This window comes from Caenorhabditis elegans, chromosome V (genome assembly GCF_000002985.6).
Source record: "Caenorhabditis elegans chromosome V".
Lineage (NCBI taxonomy): Eukaryota > Metazoa > Nematoda > Chromadorea > Rhabditida > Rhabditidae > Caenorhabditis > Caenorhabditis elegans.
Window position 1 is genome coordinate 6929176 of NC_003283.11, and position 20752 is coordinate 6949927.

At 31.4% G+C, this 20752-nt stretch overlaps 5 protein-coding genes and 3 non-coding genes across 8 annotated transcripts; 2 read left to right on the plus strand and 6 right to left on the minus strand.

Annotated features, from left to right (window-relative positions):
* Positions 1-356: 356 nt before the first annotated feature.
* Positions 357-506, minus strand: Y57E12B.7. The gene has a single exon (NR_068988.1). It is a non-coding gene; the product is annotated as an Unclassified non-coding RNA Y57E12B.7 (non-coding RNA).
* A 598-nt stretch (positions 507-1104) lies between these two features.
* Y57E12B.8 lies at positions 1105-1253 on the minus strand. Its single transcript, NR_068989.1, has one exon. It is a non-coding gene; the product is annotated as an Unclassified non-coding RNA Y57E12B.8 (non-coding RNA).
* A 400-nt stretch (positions 1254-1653) lies between these two features.
* Positions 1654-1790, plus strand: Y57E12B.5. Its single transcript, NR_068990.1, has one exon. It is a non-coding gene; the product is annotated as an Unclassified non-coding RNA Y57E12B.5 (non-coding RNA).
* A 509-nt stretch (positions 1791-2299) lies between these two features.
* lipl-6 (Partial AB-hydrolase lipase domain-containing protein) lies at positions 2300-5137 on the minus strand. The gene is made up of 10 exons (NM_072354.4): positions 4586-5137; positions 4419-4518; positions 4261-4371; positions 3838-4050; positions 3648-3793; positions 3417-3572; positions 3229-3369; positions 3040-3182; positions 2853-2992; positions 2300-2526 (listed from the first exon to the last, which is right to left on the minus strand). Exons 1-10 carry the CDS (start codon positions 5129-5131, stop codon positions 2447-2449), a joined length of 1776 nt encoding a protein of 591 aa, NP_504755.3. The 5' UTR covers positions 5132-5137; the 3' UTR covers positions 2300-2446.
* A 1190-nt stretch (positions 5138-6327) lies between these two features.
* Y57E12B.10 (MS Related Protein) lies at positions 6328-6803 on the minus strand. The gene is made up of 2 exons (NM_001269149.3): positions 6533-6803; positions 6328-6474 (listed from the first exon to the last, which is right to left on the minus strand). The coding sequence occupies exons 1-2, from the start codon at positions 6684-6686 to the stop codon at positions 6398-6400; spliced, it is 231 nt and encodes a 76-aa protein (NP_001256078.1). The 5' UTR covers positions 6687-6803; the 3' UTR covers positions 6328-6397.
* A 9679-nt stretch (positions 6804-16482) lies between these two features.
* Positions 16483-18367, minus strand: Y57E12B.4 (Flocculation protein FLO11-like). The gene is made up of 9 exons (NM_072355.6): positions 18252-18367; positions 18057-18191; positions 17931-18011; positions 17719-17820; positions 17490-17594; positions 17232-17381; positions 16997-17134; positions 16657-16734; positions 16483-16612 (listed from the first exon to the last, which is right to left on the minus strand). Exons 1-9 carry the CDS (start codon positions 18340-18342, stop codon positions 16536-16538), a joined length of 957 nt encoding a protein of 318 aa, NP_504756.3. The 5' UTR covers positions 18343-18367; the 3' UTR covers positions 16483-16535.
* A 982-nt stretch (positions 18368-19349) lies between these two features.
* Positions 19350-19699, plus strand: Y57E12B.1 (MS Related Protein). The gene is made up of 2 exons (NM_072356.3): positions 19350-19527; positions 19580-19699. The coding sequence occupies exons 1-2, from the start codon at positions 19368-19370 to the stop codon at positions 19654-19656; spliced, it is 237 nt and encodes a 78-aa protein (NP_504757.1). The 5' UTR covers positions 19350-19367; the 3' UTR covers positions 19657-19699.
* Positions 19700-20341: 642 nt separating this feature from the next.
* Y57E12B.11 (MS Related Protein) lies at positions 20342-20695 on the minus strand. Its single transcript, NM_001307838.2, has 2 exons — positions 20520-20695; positions 20342-20470 (listed from the first exon to the last, which is right to left on the minus strand). The coding sequence occupies exons 1-2, from the start codon at positions 20677-20679 to the stop codon at positions 20394-20396; spliced, it is 237 nt and encodes a 78-aa protein (NP_001294767.1). The 5' UTR covers positions 20680-20695; the 3' UTR covers positions 20342-20393.
* Positions 20696-20752: the final 57 nt, after the last annotated feature.

Here is a 20752-nt window from a genome sequence, read left to right on the forward strand (position 1 = left end):
TTTGAGATTTTTTAAAGTGGAAAAGTAGAAATACTATTTTCAAGTGCAAGCAGTAAAGTGAATAATATTTCCTTCAATACAAAATTTAACGTGCGTTTAATATTTTTGAAGAGAGTTGAAAAAATTCAAAAACTGCTCTGATTTGAGTTAATTTTTATTTTAAAGCATATTCACTGAGCTGAGATTTGGGATTTATAGTATAGCTTTCTTACTTCATTAAATCCAACATTTGCATGTTAGCGCTTTTAACAAATAGTCCGTGTAAAGCATCAATTTTTCTTAAATACTTCCTCCCGAAATTCAGAATAAAAGTCATGTCGAAAGTAACAAATAAAACGTAAAACATGAGTGGAGGAAGAAGCACAAAACCGAGAAAAAGAGGAGGAATTGTGGTTTCTAATTAAACTCTCCGGTGGTTTTATTGCTGCGGTGTTATGCTCAAGTCTAATCTCAGGATAAGAGAGAAATAGGTGAATGACGGCGGAGAGATGAAGGACGAGAAAAGAGAATACAAATTTGATTATTATTTGTAAAGTAAGGATGAGTAAACCATAGAAATATGTATATACATACTAAATGAATTTGATATTCATTGACGATGACAAGATCTTAGACGATGGAAAAAAAACAGCAAAGATGAAAGAGTGTAAAAATCTGCGTCGGATTAATGATATGCGAAAAAAAGATTGTGGTTTCTATTGTTTTCTTGAGCCATTTTGGAAGATGCAGTGAGAAAAACGATTTTGTAAATGAAAAATAATAAAACTTATATCATAGCTGCGATTTGCGCCTAAAATATCTAAAAACTTAAGTCGTGTTTATCCAACTTTGATTGAGAACTCCAAAAAATAAACATTTTTGAAAGTTTCATCATAGTTCTCATAATATAGTTCTCAATATTATATTATAGTTCTCAATGTCAGTTTTACTATGTATTTTCAATTGTTTCAGACAAAACGTGGCTTCTGTAAAATAAAAATTGTTCGGTAATTTCAACGTGTAAGTTATGTATGTAGTTTTTACGTAAGATTTGAAACTACTGCAGTTTTAAATAATAGTTGGAAATTATCTTTTTTTTTCTAACAATTTTTATGGGACACACAAGTAGACGTTTCAGTTTTGTCTTGTGCAAGAACTAGGCAATTATGTGACCTTACGCCACGTCACACACACCTAAGAAAACGTCAACTAGAACAAGAAGATGAAAAGTAGAAGAATACAGCTGCCCCTGCCTGCCAACGGATCTTCTCTCTCCTCGACTTCTCGGTGGCAGGAGCCCGCCAGCTCTTCGTCTTAACAGCCGCGGTTCGAGTTCTGTCTCTGTCTATCTGATACCTCGCTAAAAGTAATTGTCTTTCATCGGAATACAGTGTAAAATAGCCATTGCCGACGATACGGCTGCGTCTCGTGCTCTCTTGCAGGTGATGGAATAGGGAAAGAGAGAGATAGAAAGATGAAGTTTCCGAGTGGGGTGGATGAGAAGTAAAAGAAGAAGATTATTATGAATGCAGATGTGCACCAGTGACGTTGACTCATTTTTTGTTGGAACACCGGTTGCTGTGGGTTCAGTTGCTGTGGGTTTAGGAAAAATTTGAAAAAATTTAGTAAAGAAGGAATTCATGCAAATAAAGCAGTTTTTGCAAATAAGCATAAATTACAAGTTGGACGGATTAGTGAGCTTCTCTACAGTTAAAATTAAACGTTTTTACCAAATTGATAGATGCTTTGAAAGTGGCTGAAATAGTTGAATACTACAGTCACACGTTTCAAAAATGTTTGAAAGTTTTGATTTACGGTCAAAAAATGACAAATACAGGTGAAAACAAGCGTCAATGCTCTAAATTTCGCAAAATTCCAATTTTTGTAATTTTGGGAATTTACCAAAACGTTGATTGTAAATTGTGAGAAATTCAATATATTTGTATATATACCTTGTTAGCGTTAAAATTGTCAGCTTTACTCAAAAATTACAGTTTCAATTTGGCAATTCAATAAAACTTTTGATGATTTGGTATTTTGATCTACATATTTTCTACAATATGGAAGAATTAATGTTATTAATAGAGAAATTAAGAAGTAAAAAAACTATAAAACACAAAAATCATTATCTCTGTCCGAGATGTGGAGAGTGTGTGAAGTGTATATCTTTGTGCTCGATCGCGGATGGATACTTTGCGCTTGGGGGCTCTCGCGTCCGCGGGATCATTTATTAGTCGCGCCGAAAGGCTCAAGTGAAAAAGAGCGGCGTCCTGCTCGCGGTGGCCAGGAGCAAGGCGCAGACGTGGAAAACACAAACAACTAATGTTTTGAGTGATTTATTCATGATAAAAACAATAAAAACCCGATCAGTTTCATATGTGAAGGGAAACAACTATTACGAAATAGTATCTGGAAGAGATCTGAAAACTACTTTAAAAAAAAAAGAAATCAAAACAACAAATTCGTTTTAGTCTAGATTCATCGTTTCATTTCGTAACCTCATCATCGTTTCTTCATCAAGACCGGAAGTTGAATTTCGTGATTGCCCTGAAAATAATATTTGGAATTTGGAAAAAGTTGGGCCAGTAAAAAACTTCAAATCGAAATTCATTAATTCGGAAATAGGCAACACCTTAATTTTTCAATCTAAATTTAACCTATCAAAAAAATTATTGGAAGTTTTGAGCATTTTATGTCAAATTCCTTCAAACTTCAACTTTATAGCAACTACTAGTGTTTTGAGAATAAAATTTTAACATAATTTGTTTTTTTGAGGTTTTAGTTTACAGAAAAATTTCCAATATAAAACGAAGATGTTCTGATTCCATTCTGTTAACAATTTTCAAAACGACATCAAAATATCTGAAACTCACTTTCAAAGAATCTCTCCATACTATTTTGCAACTTCACTCTTCTTTGATCCAATTTGATGGTGTTTATTATTTTGTCATAAATTTCCTTTCTTGCTCTCATTCCCCATAGAAAATCGTTGTGATTGAAATCTCGAAGTTTTCTGAAACATATGAAATTTTATATGGTATATCCTTCTATCAAACTTACGTGGCTTTTTTGAGAGTTTTCGATGGCAGCATTGGAATTAAAAATCCTTCGACATCTTTTGGATTTGCTAACCAGTCAAAATCAGAATAGAATAAATAAATTGAGCTGTTGATTTTACGAATATCATATTCTGGGGGAGAAGGCTAGAATTTTGGAAAACTTAAACAATTTGCTTCCCAGAGTACTTACAGCTCCGTAAATTTTCAAATTCAAATCTTTTCCATGATCGAATCTAGACATACGCTTTTTCTTGACCATTTGTGCAAAATGAAGAATATTTCTAGAAGACGTGCCAGCTGGATTGTGTGCTAAGTATATTCCAATTCTCGACTGAAAACAAATAAATTGAAAAGTTAAATATAAGAATAGCCGCTTACGTTATTGAATTGATTACTGTTTGGTCCAGAAACGGCAAAGATAAAATTCTCGCAAAGTGGATTATTCACCGCTTGGTCGCAAAAAATATCAGTTAATAGTTTAGTGAAAATATTGTTGGTCAGGAACTCGCCATCTCCAAAAACTTGGTAGACTAACTGTAAATAAATATTTCAACCGAAAAATTTTTGGATATTTGATTAAAAACTGAAAACATAGCGTATAAAACTTACATTATATTGTTCATAAATCTGTCCCAGATTTTGAAATAGCCCCTTAACGTGTGACATTCTGGCAACTGGAGCCATTGCAAAGAATTTTCGAATTTTCTTCGACATTTCCGGGTCTTCACTCATTTTTGCAAACATTGTGAGTGCACCTGAAATTTATGCAATATACGTTTAAATTAAAGTATTCAAAAACCTTGTGAATGCCCCACATAATACAAATTTTGTCGTTTTGTAGTCTTAAGGGCATAATTAATCATTGCAGGTAGATCATATCTAGCCATCTCTTCCCAACTGAATTTCCAGAATCTACGGTCAGCTGAAGTCATTCTCGTGTGTTCCTTTGAGTAAGTATTGCCTCTCATATTTCCAAGCCAGACGTCATAACCTTGATCGGCGAAGATGTAGCCTGAAAACTGGTGTGAATTCCGATTTTAGAGTAATTCTGGGAAGAATAACTTTAAATTTTGTCATCCTATAAAATTTAAAATTGTTCCCTAGTGAAAGTTTAATTGAAAATTTCCAAAACTTTTAATATTTCGAGTCTGTTTAACTACAGAGTAAGTTACACAAAAAACGTTTTTTTGGAATGTTTAGTTTTTTTCGTTTACCAACTGACCGGCGGATTGTCTCGGAAGATTGAGTAGCCAAATAGAAGAGGTGCAAAGCAGTCCGTGTTGCAAGAAAACGACCGGTTTAGGCGTTTTTGAAGCGGATTTAGAGGTCTCATCTGAAAAAAAGAATGTGGTGGATTTACTGAACGATTCCGTAACTAACTTTTGCCGTGCGGGATGCGATGCAATGTGAGAATGTAACCGTCCACTGTGACGACTTTGTGCGTTTCGACCGGATATCCCCAGTGAGTGATTATCTCCGGCTGAAGTAATATTTGTTACGGAAGTTGAAGTTATAATTGGTTTAAAAAACTAAACTTTACAACTTACCACATCCATTAAAGCTTCCGGATCAATAGTTATATTTAATGGTTTCATTGTTGTTGGTGGTGGAAGAGTTGGAAAAGTGAAAGGGGCAAGAGTAGGAAGAGTAGGGAGTGTTGGCATTGTAGGAAAAGTTGGAAACATTGAATTCTGAATTGGTTTGATTGGTGAGTCTAGCATCGGACTCCATGCTGGGGGCTGTGTTGGCAATGTCCATAGTGGCGCAAGAGAAGTGAACCCGAAATTTTCATTTTCAGGAACTTCAAGGGTTGTCAATGGTAACGGGGGTGGCAGTAATGTTTGAATAGTAGGCATTGATGAAAGCCAGTCCGATGTTGCTAGAGAAGAAAATGGGAATGTTGGGACAGGAGTTTTTAAGGCTAATGGTAGTTTTGACGTTTTAGGAAGACTCGGGTTTTGTGCTGTTGAGAGCAATGGAGTTATCGTTGATGGTGTTGCTGTCATGTCAGTGTCTTCCTCGGAGTTTGGAGTGGTGACATTTTCGCATAACGTATGTAGAAAAAGTAAGAAAAGAAGTAACAGCGACTTCATCTGAAATTGATTTCAATTTCAACTATGCATACGTAGATTGAGAAAATGAATCATATTCCAAAGAAAAGAGAGAAAAATAAAACTGAAAGCTTGGATAAGATTACTTAAGACGCTTTTGGTGGCAAAAATTTTTTCACTGTTCATATACATAAACTATGAATCTAAGTTATAGAAAATATGACGTCATACTAGTTTTACCGTACAATTCATTTTGATAACACGAGGACAAGTTGGGACATATGTCAAATTATCAAATTAAAAAACAACTATTTCAATACTAGTAAAAAATTTAATAGATCTACAATGAAAAACTTCAAATCATGATAAACATTTTCGTGAATTAAATTTTGAAGAAATCTCAGTTAATAGATAAATACACAAAAAGTTGTATGGCCTGAACTAATTAAGCATCAGTTTATCACCAAGATATCATGGAAGTGTTCGCAACACACACAACCACAACCATTCTTGAAAATTAAAACAACAAATAAAGAGACTGTATGGACAGATACGTACTATCTGAAGATACACAGAAATTCGCATGTCTATTCAAACTGGGTCATTATAAGAGTGGACGGTAAGTTTCGGAAACAGTGGAGGAGACGCAGGTAGACGACGGTTAGCCAACAATTATTAACCAACGGATGTAAAGGTTTTTGGATGAGGTTACACGTTCTGCTGTTAATCCGATATAAATTCGAGATGCTTTTACAAAATCGTCCTTGAGTTTATTTCATGATATGTACGTTTTTATGGAGACGATGCGGACAATCCCAGTTTTTTGTTTGACGTCCACTTGTAAAACGTACTGTTACATTCTCACAGAGTATGTACAAATACGGTTTAGTAAAACCATGAAGAATTATTGAGGATGTGGTCACTTCGAGAGTGAATAAACAATATAAAAGTCAGAGGTCAAAATGTTATGATTCGTGAATTACTTGCAGTTGAAATTTGGATGATGATTATTAATGGAGAAAATTATTGTTTTTTTTTGGTTAAAATTAAAATTAATATCACAAAGCATGAAACTATTCCAGTCTCAAAATTCTAGGATGTAACGTCATTCTAAGCTTTGAAATTTCGCGAGAAACATGAAAATTGAATTGTCGTTGAAGTGAATTTGTTTCTCATAAGGATTAAAAAATTTCTTAGATTTTCAAGATAATACTTCCGCATTGTTTTCTTTAAAAAATTTTAAATGATACTTTTATGAACGCCATGGAAAGTTAATAAATACAATGAATCTAGCACGTTATTTTTAATTTACTTCAACAAAGTCAGTGCTATCGGAACAAGCGTGAAGAACAAATTGACGCCGGATGCAGAAGTGGTTGTGGTTTCTGAAAAGTTTGAATCCAAAATACTTCTGACAAATATTTTCAAAAATAAAAAGCCTACCAACTCCAGGTGAAGCGGCTGTTAAACCGTTCTGAGCAGGACCAATTGTTGGTGTTGCTGGACTTGTCGCAGCAGCTGAAGGTGATGAGTCAGTGGGAGCAGCAGATACAGTGATAGCAATAAAAATTGCGATCCAGAGCATTTTGCAAACCATCTTGAAAATAAAAGTGAATTTCCCGATGATTAAATTAGGAACTATTTTATACAGAAGAACACGGTATGTGTCTTATGGGAATTATTATGAAAAAGAAATGGGCGGCGGCTTTTTGTTATCAAAAACAGTGTTAGTCAGTCTAAGAGAACAGGTGAATTCATATTGCATGACGTTCTGTAATTCTTTCAAATTTCACATGATCAGTTCACATAAAATTTTTGGTTTCCACGAAATATCATTTGAGTTACCTAACCAGAAACGTTGTGAGGCTTCGGGCAAGAAGGTCAAAGCAACAATGGGGAAATTATTTGAAAGTACACCTACGTGGTTAAAATAACCAAATAGCATAGTAAAACTTCTCAACATTTTTCTGTTTTATTCACGAAAAAAGTTGCTACTACAAATTGTATGTTTTAATAAAAATGTTTGAAATAACTGTTTTTGACAATTACAGAAAATAAAACATCCGAAATTTCTAAAAAAATCAGTTTTTAAACAAAAAACTTTTTAAAAAACTTGGTATCTAGATTTAAGGTTCTCTGAATGCAAAAAAAAGACTCTGTGTTAAATGCTAATAAGAACATTTTCATTTGTGAGTTTGAATACAACTAAAACAAATGCTAATAAGATTTTTTAGAACTTTTGCGAAGAAAATCAATGAACTCAAAAAACCTTATAGAAAAGAATAAAAATAATGTAATGAAATGTTCTGTCCAATTCTGGTTGTGATATGATATTGTTTTTATTCATGAAAGCTTTTTTTAGACAGCTGTATATTTTTCTAGAAATTATTAATTTCTCGAGTCACACCATATAAGTTCCTGTTTTTGAGGTTTGTTTTAATAACTTTTAGACAGAATTCTATTGAGACACTTTCTGCACGGAAATTTATTGAAAGTGCTAGTTGAAATAGATTTTTTGGTGGCTTCGTAAAGCAATCAAATTATATGTTGAATTTTCATGCTTCACAAAAGCCTCAAAGTGATACTGTAACAATTTTCCGAGAGTTGGCAAAAATTGAATTATTTCATAATAATATTGATTTTATGAAACTTATATTTTTATCGAAATAGTCTCACCTCAAACATTGATATGAGTTGGCACAAATAACTTGTTTACCACCAAAAATCAAAACCGTTAATCATACTTGTTTTGGAACTCTCCACTGAGTTCCAAAACAATAATAGAACTGTGTGGCGTGTTTGCGCGAGTTTTCAAAGCTTTTCCTAGTTTTTCAAGCGCTGACTGAAACAGGATTTGCTCATGTAAATTGATAAAACATGTTCCAAGAATTAATCCAGTCTCAATAATAGCGTAAAAATCGACATTTTTTGATATTTAAAAAGTGTTTCTCCGTCTTGTTTCAGCCCTTTTCTATTTTTTTTCAGTTTTCAGAAGTTTTCTTTTAAATATTTTTTCGAAATCATCAGTTGACAAAGTTTTGCAGAAAAGCTTACCAACCAGAACGCAATTTCAACAAAAACCACCAATCAATGCATTCATTTGGTTTTTCAATCGATTTATTGCTTTGGTCAGATTTTTCGTGAATTTTTCTTTGTATTGCATCATAATTCGAACAATCTATTTTTCGTGTAACAATCTATTTTTCGTGTAACAATCTATTTTTCGTGTAACAATCTATTTTTTCGTGTAACAATCTATTTTTCGTGTAACAATCTATTTTTCGTGTAACAATCTATTTTTCGTGTAACAATCTATTTTTCGTGTAACAATCTATTTTTCGTGTAACAATCTATTTTTCGTGTAACAATCTATTTTTCTACAAGGTATTACTGAAAATTCACTTCTTCTGCTTGAACTTGGTGGTTTCGAAATTTTTTGAAATTCTGTTTTCAAATTCTGAAAGAACATAAAATTTGCTACAAAATGGCTACGGGAATTTTTGAAAAAGTTAGTTTAAAGCCAGAAATTAATTTTCAAAGTTTGGAAAATCTATTAATTTTGTATATAAATTGTGGTCTACAAGGTATTACTGAAAATTCACTTTTTCTGCTTGAACTTGGCGGTTTCGAAGTTTTTTGAAATTCTGTTTTCAAATTCTGAAAGAACATGAAATTTTCTACAAAATGGCTACGGGAATTTTTGAAAAAGTTAGTTTAAAGCCAGAAATTAATTTTCAAAGTTTGGAAAATCTATTAATTTTGTATTTAAATTGTGGTCTACAAGGTATTACTGAAAATTCACTTTTTCTGCTTGAACTTGGCGGTTTCGAAGTTTTTTGAAATTCTGTTTTCAAATTCTGAAAGAACATAAAATTTTCTACAAAATGGCTACGGGAATTTTTGAAAAAGTTAGTTTGAAGCCAGAAATTAATTTTCAAAGTTTGGAAAATCTATTAATTTTGTATATAAATTGTGGTCTACAAGGTATTACTGAAAATTCACTTTTTCTACTTGAAGTTGGCGGTTTCGAAGTTTTTTGAAATTCTGTTTTTAAATTCTGAAAGAACATAAAATTTTCTACAAAATGGCTACGGGAATTTTTGAAAAAGTTAGTTTGCAGCCAGAAATTAATTTTCAAAGTTTGGAAAATCTATTAATTTTGTATATAAATTGTGGTCTACAAGGTATTACTGAAAATTCACTTTTTCTGCTTGAACTTGGCGGTTTCGAAGTTTTTTGAAATTCTGTTTTTAAATTCTGAAAGAACATAAAATTTTCTACAAAATGGCTACGGGAATTTTTGAAAAAGTTAGTTTGCAGCCAGAAATTAATTTTCAAAGTTTGGAAAATCTATTAATTTTGTATATAAATTGTGGTCTACAAGGTATTACTGAAAATTCACTTTTTCTGCTTGAACTTGGCGGTTTCGAAGTTTTTTGAAATTCTGTTTTTAAATTCTGAAAGAACATAAAATTTTCTACAAAATGGCTACGGGAATTTTTGAAAAAGTTAGTTTGAAGCCTTTCAAAGTTTGGAAAATCTATTAATTTTGTATATAAATTGTGGTCTACAAGGTATTACTGAAAATTCACTTTTTCTGCTTGAACTTGGCGGTTTCGAAGTTTTTTGAAATTCTGTTTTTAAATTCTGAAAGAACATAAAATTTGCTACAAAATGGCTACGGGAATTTTTAAAAAGTTAGTTTGAAGCCTTTCAAAGTTTGGAAAATCTATTAATTTTGTATATAAATTGTGGTCTACAAGGTATTACTGAAAATTCACTTTTTCTGCTTGAACTTGGCGGTTTCGAAGTTTTTTGAAATTCTGTTTTTAAATTCTGAAAGAACATAAAATTTTCTACAAAATGGCTACGGGAATTTTTGAAAAAGTTAGTTTGAAGCCAGAAATTAATTTTCAAAGTTTGGAAAATCTATTAATTTTGTATATAAATTGTGGTCTACAAGGTATTACTGAAAATTCACTTTTTCTGCTTGAACTTGGCGGTTTCGAAGTTTTTTGAAATTCTGTTTTTAAATTCTGAAAGAACATAAAATTTTCTACAAAATGGCTACGGGAATTTTTGAAAAAGTTAGTTTGAAGCCAGAAATTAATTTTCAAAGTTTGGAAAATCTATTAATTTTGTATATAAATTGTGGTCTACAAGGTATTACTGAAAATTCACTTTTTCTGCTTGAACTTGGCGGTTTCGAAGTTTTTTGAAATTCTGTTTTTAAATTCTGAAAGAACATAAAATTTGCTACAAAATGGCTACGGGAATTTTTAAAAAGTTAGTTTGAAGCCTTTCAAAGTTTGGAAAATCTATTAATTTTGTATATAAATTGTGGTCTACAAGGTATTACTGAAAATTCACTTTTTCTGCTTGAACTTGGCGGTTTCGAAGTTTTTTGAAATTCTGTTTTTAAATTCTGAAAGAACATAAAATTTTCTACAAAATGGCTACGGGAATTTTTGAAAAAGTTAGTTTGAAGCCAGAAATTAATTTTCAAAGTTTGGAAAATCTATTAATTTTGTATATAAATTGTGGTCTACAAGGTATTACTGAAAATTCACTTTTTCTGCTTGAACTTGGCGGTTTCGAAGTTTTTTGAAATTCTGTTTTTAAATTCTGAAAGAACATAAAATTTTCTACAAAATGGCTACGGGAATTTTTGAAAAAGTTAGTTTGAAGCCAGAAATTAATTTTCAAAGTTTGGAAAATCTATTAATTTTGTATATAAATTGTGGTCTACAAGGTATTACTGAAAATTCACTTTTTCTGCTTGAACTTGGCGGTTTCGAAGTTTTTTGAAATTCTGTTTTTAAATTCTGAAAGAACATAATATTTTCTACAAAATGGCTACGGGAATTTTTGAAAAAGTTAGTTTGAAGCCTTTCAAAGTTTGGAAAATCTATTAATTTTGTATATAAATTGTGGTCTACAAGGTATTACTGAAAATTCACTTTTTCTGCTTGAACTTGGCGGTTTCGAAGTTTTTTGAAATTCTGTTTTTAAATTCTGAAAGAACATAAAATTTTCTACAAAATGGCTACGGGAATTTTTGAAAAAGTTAGTTTGAAGCCTTTCAAAGTTTGGAAAATCTATTAATTTTGTATATAAATTGTGGTCTACAAGGTATTACTGAAAATTCACTTTTTCAGCTTGAACTTGGCGGTTTGGAAGTTTTTTAAAATTCTGTTTTTAAATTCTGAAAGAACATAAAATTTGCTACAAAATGGCTACGGGAAATTTAAAAAAAGCTAGTTTGAAGCCTTTCAAAGTTTGGAAAATCTATTAATTTTGTATATAAATTGTGGTCTACAAGGTATTACTGAAAATTCACTTTTTCTGCTTGAACTTGGCGGTTTCGAAGTTTTTTGAAATTCTCTTTTTAAATCCTGAAAGAACATAAAATTTGCTACAAAATGGCTACGGGAATTTTTGAAAAAGTTAGTTCGAAGCCAGAAATTAATTTTCAAAGTTTGGAAAATCTATTAATTTTGTATATAAATTGTGGTCTACAAGGTATTACTGAAAATTCACTTTTTCTGCTTGAACTTGGCGATTTCGAAGTTTTTTGAAATTCTGTTTTTAAATTCTGAAAGAACATAAAATTTGCTACAAAATGGCTACGGGAATTTTTGAAAAAGTTAGTTCGAAGCCAGAAATTAATTTTCAAAGTTTGGAAAATCTATTAATTTTGTATATAAATTGTGGTCTACAAGGTATTACTGAAAATTCACTTTTTCTGCTTGAAGTTGGCGGTTTCGAAGTTTTTTGAAATTTTGATTTAAAATTCTAAAAGAACATAAAATTTGCTACAAAATGGCTACGGGAATTTTTTAAAAAGTTAGTTTAAAGCTAGAAATTAATTTTCAAAGTTTGGAAAATCTATTAATTTTGTATATAAATTAAAAATTTTGAAAACCAGTGAAGTCTTGAATTTCCATATTTCCCAATATTCTCGGTTTTAAAAATTTTGAAAACCAGTGAAGTCTTGAATTGCCATATTCCCCATAATTCTCGGTTTTAAATTTTTTGAAAACCAGTGAAGTCTTGAATTTCCATATTCCCCATAATTCTCGGTTTTAAATTTTTTGAAAACCAGTGAAGTCTTGAATTGCCATATTCCCCTAATTCTCGGTTTTAAATTTTTTGAAAACCAGTGAAGTCTTGAATTGCCATATTCCCCTAATTCTCGGTTTTAAATTTTTTGAAAACCAGTGAAGTCTTGAATTTCCATATTCCCCATATTGCTCGGTTTTAAATTTTTTGAAAACCAGTGAAGTCTTGAATTTCCATATTCCCCACCAGCCGCTGACCGCGCCTACGGCGCGGGCAACGACTGGCACCATTAAAAGTATTTGACACACATACCTTCAATCACTCAAAAAATTTCTCATCATGAAAAAAACTTGAAACACTTAAAACGCGGTTTACTGGCACTGTTACATGTATGTATTTTTCTACGACATGCATGTTTCAAAAATTCACAGACAGTATGAAAACTTTCTGTTACTTTTTGACCAAGACAGTAACCTTACAATACCACTACAGTACCTTGACATTATCCTCCACCGACTCCTAACCCAATACCTCTTCAAAGGACGAAATGCCAATTTTTCCAAAACTACAGTAACCCTACCGTATACCTACAGTACCCCTATAGTACCACTACAGTACCTTGACTTGATCCCCCATCAACTCCCAAATAACTACCTCTTCTAAAGCTCTAAGCTCAATTTTTCGGAACATTCCAAAATTTTCTCGATTTTTCTAGAAAGTTCTGGAACATTCCAGAATTTTCTCGATTTTTCTAGAAAGTTCTGGAACATTCCAGAAATTTCCCGATTTTTCTAGAAAGTTTCTGGGAATATGGCAATTCAAGACTTCACTGGTTTTCAAAAAACTTAAAACCGAGAATTATGGGGAATATGGAAATTCAAGACTTCACTGGTTTTCAAAAAATTTAAAACCGAGAATTATGGGGAAAATGGAAATTCAAGACTTCACTGGTTTTCAAAATTTTTAAAACCGAGAATTATGGGGAATATGGAAATTCAAGACTTCACTGGTTTTCAAAAAATTTAAAACCGAGAATTATGGGGAAAATGGAAATTCAAGACTTCACTGGTTTTCAAAAAATTTAAAACCGAGAATTATGGGGAATATGGAAATTCAAGACTTCACTGGTTTTCAAAAAATTTAAAACCGAGAATTATGGGGAAAATGGAAATTCAAGACTTCACTGGTTTTCAAAAAATTTAAAACCGAGAATTATGGGGAAAATGGAAATTCAAGACTTCACTGGTTTTCAAAAAATTTAAAACCGAGAATTATGGGGAATATGGAAATTCAAGACTTCACTGGTTTTCAAAAAATTTAAAACCGAGAATTATGGGGAATATGGAAATTCAAGACTTCACTGGTTTTCAAAAAATTTAAAACCGAGAATTATGGGGAATATGGCAATTCAAGACTTCACTGGTTTTCAAAAAATTTAAAACCGAGAATTAGGGGAATATGGCAATTCAAGACTTCACTGGTTTTCAAAAAATTTAAAACCGAGAATTATGGGGAATATGGAAATTCAAGACTTCACTGGTTTTCAAAAAATTTAAAACCGAGAATTATGGGGAATATGGCAATTCAAGACTTCACTGGTTTTCAAAATTTTTAAAACCGAGAATATTGGGAAATATGGAAATTCAAGACTTCACTGGTTTTCAAAATTTTTAATTTATATACAAAATTAATAGATTTTCCAAACTTTGAAAATTAATTTCTAGCTTTAAACTAACTTTTTAAAAAATTCCCGTAGCCATTTTGTAGCAAATTTTATGTTCTTTTAGAATTTTAAATCAAAATTTCAAAAAACTTCGAAACCGCCAACTTCAAGCAGAAAAAGTGAATTTTCAGTAATACCTTGTAGACCACAATTTATATACAAAATTAATAGATTTTCCAAACTTTGAAAATTAATTTCTGGCTTCGAACTAACTTTTTCAAAAATTCCCGTAGCCATTTTGTAGCAAATTTTATGTTCTTTCAGAATTTAAAAACAGAATTTCAAAAAACTTCGAAATCGCCAAGTTCAAGCAGAAAAAGTGAATTTTCAGTAATACCTTGTAGACCACAATTTATATACAAAATTAATAGATTTTCCAAACTTTGAAAATTAATTTCTGGCTTCGAACTAACTTTTTCAAAAATTCCCGTAGCCATTTTGTAGCAAATTTTATGTTCTTTCAGGATTTAAAAAGAGAATTTCAAAAAACTTCGAAACCGCCAAGTTCAAGCAGAAAAAGTGAATTTTCAGTAATACCTTGTAGACCACAATTTATATACAAAATTAATAGATTTTCCAAACTTTGAAAGGCTTCAAACTAGCTTTTTTTAAATTTCCCGTAGCCATTTTGTAGCAAATTTTATGTTCTTTCAGAATTTAAAAACAGAATTTCAAAAAACTTCGAAACCGCCAAGTTCAAGCAGAAAAAGTGAATTTTCAGTAATACCTTGTAGACCACAATTTATATACAAAATTAATAGATTTTCCAAACTTTGAAAATTAGTTTATGGCTTCAAACTAACTTTTTCGAAAATTCCCGTAGCCATTTTGTAGCAAATTTTATGTTCTTCCAGAATTTAAAAGCAGAATTTCAAAAAATTTCGAAACCGCCAAGTTCAAGCAGAAAAAGTGAATTTTCAGTAATCCCCTTGTAGACCACAATTTATATACAAAATTAATAGATTTTCCAAACTTTTTTTATTTAATTTTAATTTTAATTTTAATTTTAATTTTAATTTTAATTTTAATTTTAATTTTAATTTTAATTTTAATTTTAATTTTAATTTTAATTTTAATTTTAATTTTAATTTTAATTTTAATTTTAATTTTAATTTTAATTTTAATTTTAATTTTAATTTTAATTTTAATTTTAATTTTAATTTTAATTTTAATTTTAATTTTAATTTTAATTTTAATTTTAATTTTAATTTTAATTTTAATTTTAATTTTAATTTTAATTTTAATTTTAATTTTAATTTTAATTTTAATTTTAATTTTAATTTTAATTTTAATTTTAATTTTAATTTTAATTTTAATTTTAATTTTAATTTTAATTTTAATTTTAATTTTAATTTTAATTTTAATTTTATTTTTGTTTTTATTTTTATTATTTTTTTTATTTTTTTTAATTTTATTTTTGTTTTTGTTTTTATTTTTTTTATTTTTTTTAATTTTATTTTTGTTTTTATTTTTATTATTTTTTTTAATTTTATTTTTGTTTTTATTTTTATTATTTTTTTTAATTTATTTTTTTAAATTTATTTTTGAGTAAAATATAGTGGGAAGCCACAAATTTCTGGCTTCAAACTAACTTTTTCAAAAATTCCCGTAGCATTTAGAATAAGCCAAAACAGACAATGCAAAAGCAGTCGGTAAAGTTTGAGATGGAAGAATTGCAGAGACATTAAATAATCTGACCAGGGAATGCTGTGAAGTACTGTGTAAGGTATAAAAACAAACAAAACTGAGATTACTGCATACAAGAGTCTATCTTCAGAACCTGCCAAAGAATTACACAGATTTAAAACACTTTTTCTACAAATTTATATTGTTGTTTTGCAGTGAATACAACTATAGTTAAAACAAAGACGCTATACAGGGTGGATAATTATGGTGACACGCGCCGCGCTCATTCGCGGCTTGGTCTTGGCCAACTTAATGGTTTAAATTCTACAGTTTTGTATTGAAAAGATAGAGAAACTAAGTTGTTTTTATTTAACATAAGAAACTTCTTTACTGGTCAAAAAAAAAGAACACTTTCTTACACGTAAGGCGTTTTGAAAATGATATTAATACCAACTCAAGCTTTTCGAAAGTAAGACGTCTCATTAATAGCCGCTTCAAAACTGAAGAACAAGTTCCAGCTATTCTCGTTGACAATAAACCGATTGATAAAAGCGATCCGATAAAAGCGAAATATTTGCTAAAATCAATAAAGCTTGATAAAAGCGATCCGATAAAAGCGAAATATTTGCTAAAATCTTTGCCTCTTAATTCTCGCCAGAGGCCAACCTGTCCCCCAACTCTCCCCCTCATAGTCAACCCAATTCACCCCCCACGCCCAACAAATAACGCAATAACTGTCTACAAGCAGATTCCTTCCTACCTTATATTCAAAGAGTTTTGCACAGTCTGATGGAGTGCACATGAATGTCACCGCTCCTAAAAATTAATATAGATTTTCAGGCTTGTGCTCAAGCTAATTCACAGGAGCTCTCGCTCCGAAACTGCTTTTTAGGCACTAAATTAATGGAATTTTGATTATTTCTAAAATGGCGGGGGTATAATACACAAGTTCCATTCTTTCTCTTGTTTTTCTTTGCGTTCAAACTGTAGAAACAATTTATTCATAATGTAAATGGAGAATCACTGTTATCAAATTTAAAGCCACATCACGATTGCCCATATCGCAGTGGAAAGAAGAAGTGGTACACCATTTGAAGTCTGTGTTGTTAGTTCTGAAACGTTAATGTTTGGTTTATACAGATATAGCTTTGTTCACCTTGTACTTTTGTTGTTTGCACAAAAACTACCGGAGTCACATCGGGAGTTGGATCATCCGTTGATTCAGTGGAAGATTCTAAGAGAAAAATATATCAGCTTTAAATTGTGTAATGAAAAAACGGTACTTGTGTATTACATGCCCTTTTTCAAATTAAATTAAATTGTCATTAATTTCTCCAATTAAAATAAACGTGGTATACATTTTTCCTCTTTAGGCTTAGAAAATGTTATTTCCTAAGCCTAAAAATACAAATTGTGGTTCACGTTTTTATTTTTCATGGCTTAAAAAATTATTATTAAAATGAGGGCATGTAATACACAAGTACCGAAAAACGAACCAAATGTGGTGGGATGTTCAGTAATATAATTTGGTGTTGACGATCTTGAATGTTCAGAAACTGTGGCGAAATTTGTGGTTTTGTCCGGAAAAACAGGATCTGTTGTTGCCTCAGTACCCATTGTTGGTTCGGATCTTTCTGAAAATAAGTAGAGCATTCAATTTGGTTACTATTGAAAGCAATTTGCAAACACCATGGTAATCAACTAAATCTCATTTTCAAAATTAAATCTCACCAAATGTGGTAGGAACTTTAGTTATATAAATTGGTGTTGATGATGCTGTATTTTCTGCAACTGTGCTAAAATTTGTAGATGGTGTCTCAGTTTTGTCCGAAATAACTGGATCTGTTGTTCTATCCCTTCCAGTTGTTGGTTCGGTATTTTCTAAAATTAAATAATAGAAAAATCGAATTGGTTTTAAAAAGGAAAACGGAAAACATTGCAACTATTAAAATTGTGTAATTTTCAGTCCCAATTATTCACATAACTCACCAATTGTTGTAGAATGTTCGGTAGGCTTGTGCTCAGTAGGAGTCAGTGTTTTATTCTCCACAACAAGAGTTGTTGGGCAGTCGTCGGTTGGCGCCTTTGAAGGTTCTGGAAAATCTTTTTTCGATCCCAAAGCAAACGATTGAAACACTATTCAATAACTCTCATATACTAGGTTTCAGGATTCACGATAACATATTTTCATTTAGAAAACTAGTGTAATAGATTATACCGAGTGTTGCGGGTTTCTCTGTGTAGTGAATTTCAGGTGTTGTTTCAGCATGCGTTGAAGTAGTTTGAGTTTCATTTATTGAAGTAGTTGAATCCGAAGGTGCTGAAAAGAAAACAAATTAGTTAGTTTTGCAGCATATGAAATTAGTTTTTGAAACGTAATAATCACACAGTATATCAAAATTTACAAAAAACTGTTCCCCGTATTCCTACCGAACGGCTCTGCTGTACTACTATTTTCCGAAGTAGTGAATGGCTCAGAAGATGACACTTGAGGTGTAGTAGTATCTATTTCTGTAAAATCTAAATATTCAAATAGGTTTATTATTAACGGTTTACCAGCTGGAGAAGTAGCACACGGCGTCGTTGGGATATTTTGTTTCGGTGTGGAATGTTTTCTTTCAATAAACGGTGTGACATGTGAATCATCACTCAAATCTGCTTCAAGGATTTCACATGGAACTTGTGTAATGACTGAAAAGAAAGCATCTCTCACTGATATTTAATTCAGTTTTTTGAACGATATTAACTTACAGTGATTTTCTGTGACCGGTTCAATTGTTATAGGCGCGGGAGCAGAAAAAACTGCAGCAAAAACACAAAAAATAACCAAAAGTCTACTCATGATATCGCAATGAATATTACCAAAACAGTTGTATGAATGAGGCAACTCAAGCTTTTTGTATGAAAAAGAGAGCGGAAGTTCTTATCAAAAGGCGTATTCATGTCTCAACTCGGCAGTACACGGACAAGCAGTTTTCAAAACAAACAAAAATAACTTTTTTTATTTAAAAATACTATACTGTTGTGTGATTTACTGTTTCATCATTACATTAGTGGAGTGTATTAGTGACTGTCCTCCTAAGAAGTCTCTATTAGTGTAGAATCCTTTTTTGCTGCGAGACCTACCGCTGTTTTTCTGCTAATTTCTGAGAAAATGTTCAGATTAATATGAAACAAGTAAATCAACATGTGGAACTCTAAACTGCTCGACGAAATTTCACAGTCTAACATTCAAAATACAACCGATTAAACATGCACAACAATATAATAAACATGAAGCAGCTGAAGCAAAAATGTTATCAACCAAGATCTTGTGAAGCCAGGAAAAGAAGCTATGCTGAGACTAAAAATAGTTTTTAAAATAAAACGAAATTAGTTCAAATAATATTCAAAAAGATGTTCAAGAACATCGTAGGTTCCTATTCCAATCCTATAACAATTTAATGAGGAAATTTGAAGAAATATCTAAGTTCTCAGCAATTTTACTCTGGAGTACTTAGCAGGTTTTTGTACATTTTCGTGTTTTTGATGCGTAAATATTCAGAAATTTACTGAACACTTACAAATCATGTTTCCCAATTGTTTAGTAAATCCTCATCAAATGCTATTAATTCTTTAAATTTTATCATTTCAATCTGAATAAATATAATCACATGAATTCTCGGTGTTTGAGAAATTCCAAACATGCATATCCTGTTTTCCACCCATTTGACTCACTGTGTTTTTCGTACCAAAATTCCGCCCATTATACACTTATCAAAACAACTCTGATACGAGAAATACCGGAAGATTCGATTATTTGAAACCGTATAAAAACAACTAGTTGGATGAAATTATTCAGTCTGCTCTTAACTCCAATTGTAAAGCATGTCCTCTAAAATTTTTATTGCTGTCCTCTGCCTTGCAATCGTTTTCTACATGGTCACAGCTGTTCCTGTAGAGTTGGTCGAAGCTTCGGCTTCATCTACCGCATCATCGGTCACTAAGAGTTCAAACTCATCTGATCCTACACCTGCTAGATCTACAGGTAAATGATTTTAAGAAGTTCATTTTCAAAAAAAAACGATTTACTGTTACAGAAACTACAACAAAGTCTGGAAATGGAGTTAGCATGATTTTCACTCTTATCCCAATTGCTATTTCCTTGCTCAAGTAATTATCAAACTTATGATCAATTTTTGTTTTAATAAATAATTTCTAAATATTCAAGTTTTACAATATACAGCCGTAAAACCAAAACCGGGAATAAACACAATTGACACACACACAAAAAAAGTTCCGGGTCAAAAAGAGTAACTTTTTTCGCTGTTCATCGAATGTTCTGAAATTCACGCAATTTATGTTATCGACCATGATCTTTCATTTCACGGCAATTTCAAAAACTTTGAATATTCCCATGTACCCAAACACGAAGCCCAGACGCTGCGACATTGAGAAGTTGACAAAACATTTGATTTTAGCTGAAATTGTGCTATTTTTTCAAAACTTTAAACCTCCATAACTTTTTTTTGAGAAATTTTCAAAACGTCTCATTTTTTAGGGTCATTTTGGGACTAAAAAGCAAAGTCTCAGATGTCGGTAATCTACTTTCAAAGATTTTTGGACAATCGACAAAAAATAATTTTCAACAGATTTTTACCAAAACTTCTCACACTGTATTCTTAACTAAGCAAAATTCGCACAAACTTCAAATGAAAACCTAAAAGAAGCGAGATAGGACAGAATCCCCAAAAGGTGACTCCGAGTTAGGGTACTTGAGGTGCTCAAACGTTTTTGAAACTATTTAAAAAAACGGTACTTATTTACCCCCACAGTTTTCGTGAATGTTGTGAAATAAGAACTCGAATATTTATAAATTATTTATTGAAACAAAATTGATCAAAATTATGATAATTACTTGAGTAACCAAATAGCAACTGGGATAAGAGTGAAGATCATGCTAACTCCATTTCCAGACTTTGTTGTAGTTTCTGTAATAGTAAATTTGACTTTTAAACATTCTTTTCAAAAATCACTTACCTGTAGATCCAGCAGGTGTAGGATCAGAAGAGTTTGAATTCTTAGTGACCGATGATGTAGTAGATGAAGCCGAAGCTTCTACCAACTCTACAGGAACAGCTGTGACCATGTAGAAAACGATTGCAAGGCAGAGGACAGCAATAAAAGTTTTGGAGGGCATTATTTACAACTGGAGTGGAGAGCAGACTGAATAATTTCATATAATAAGCTTTTTTATATGGGTTCAAATAATC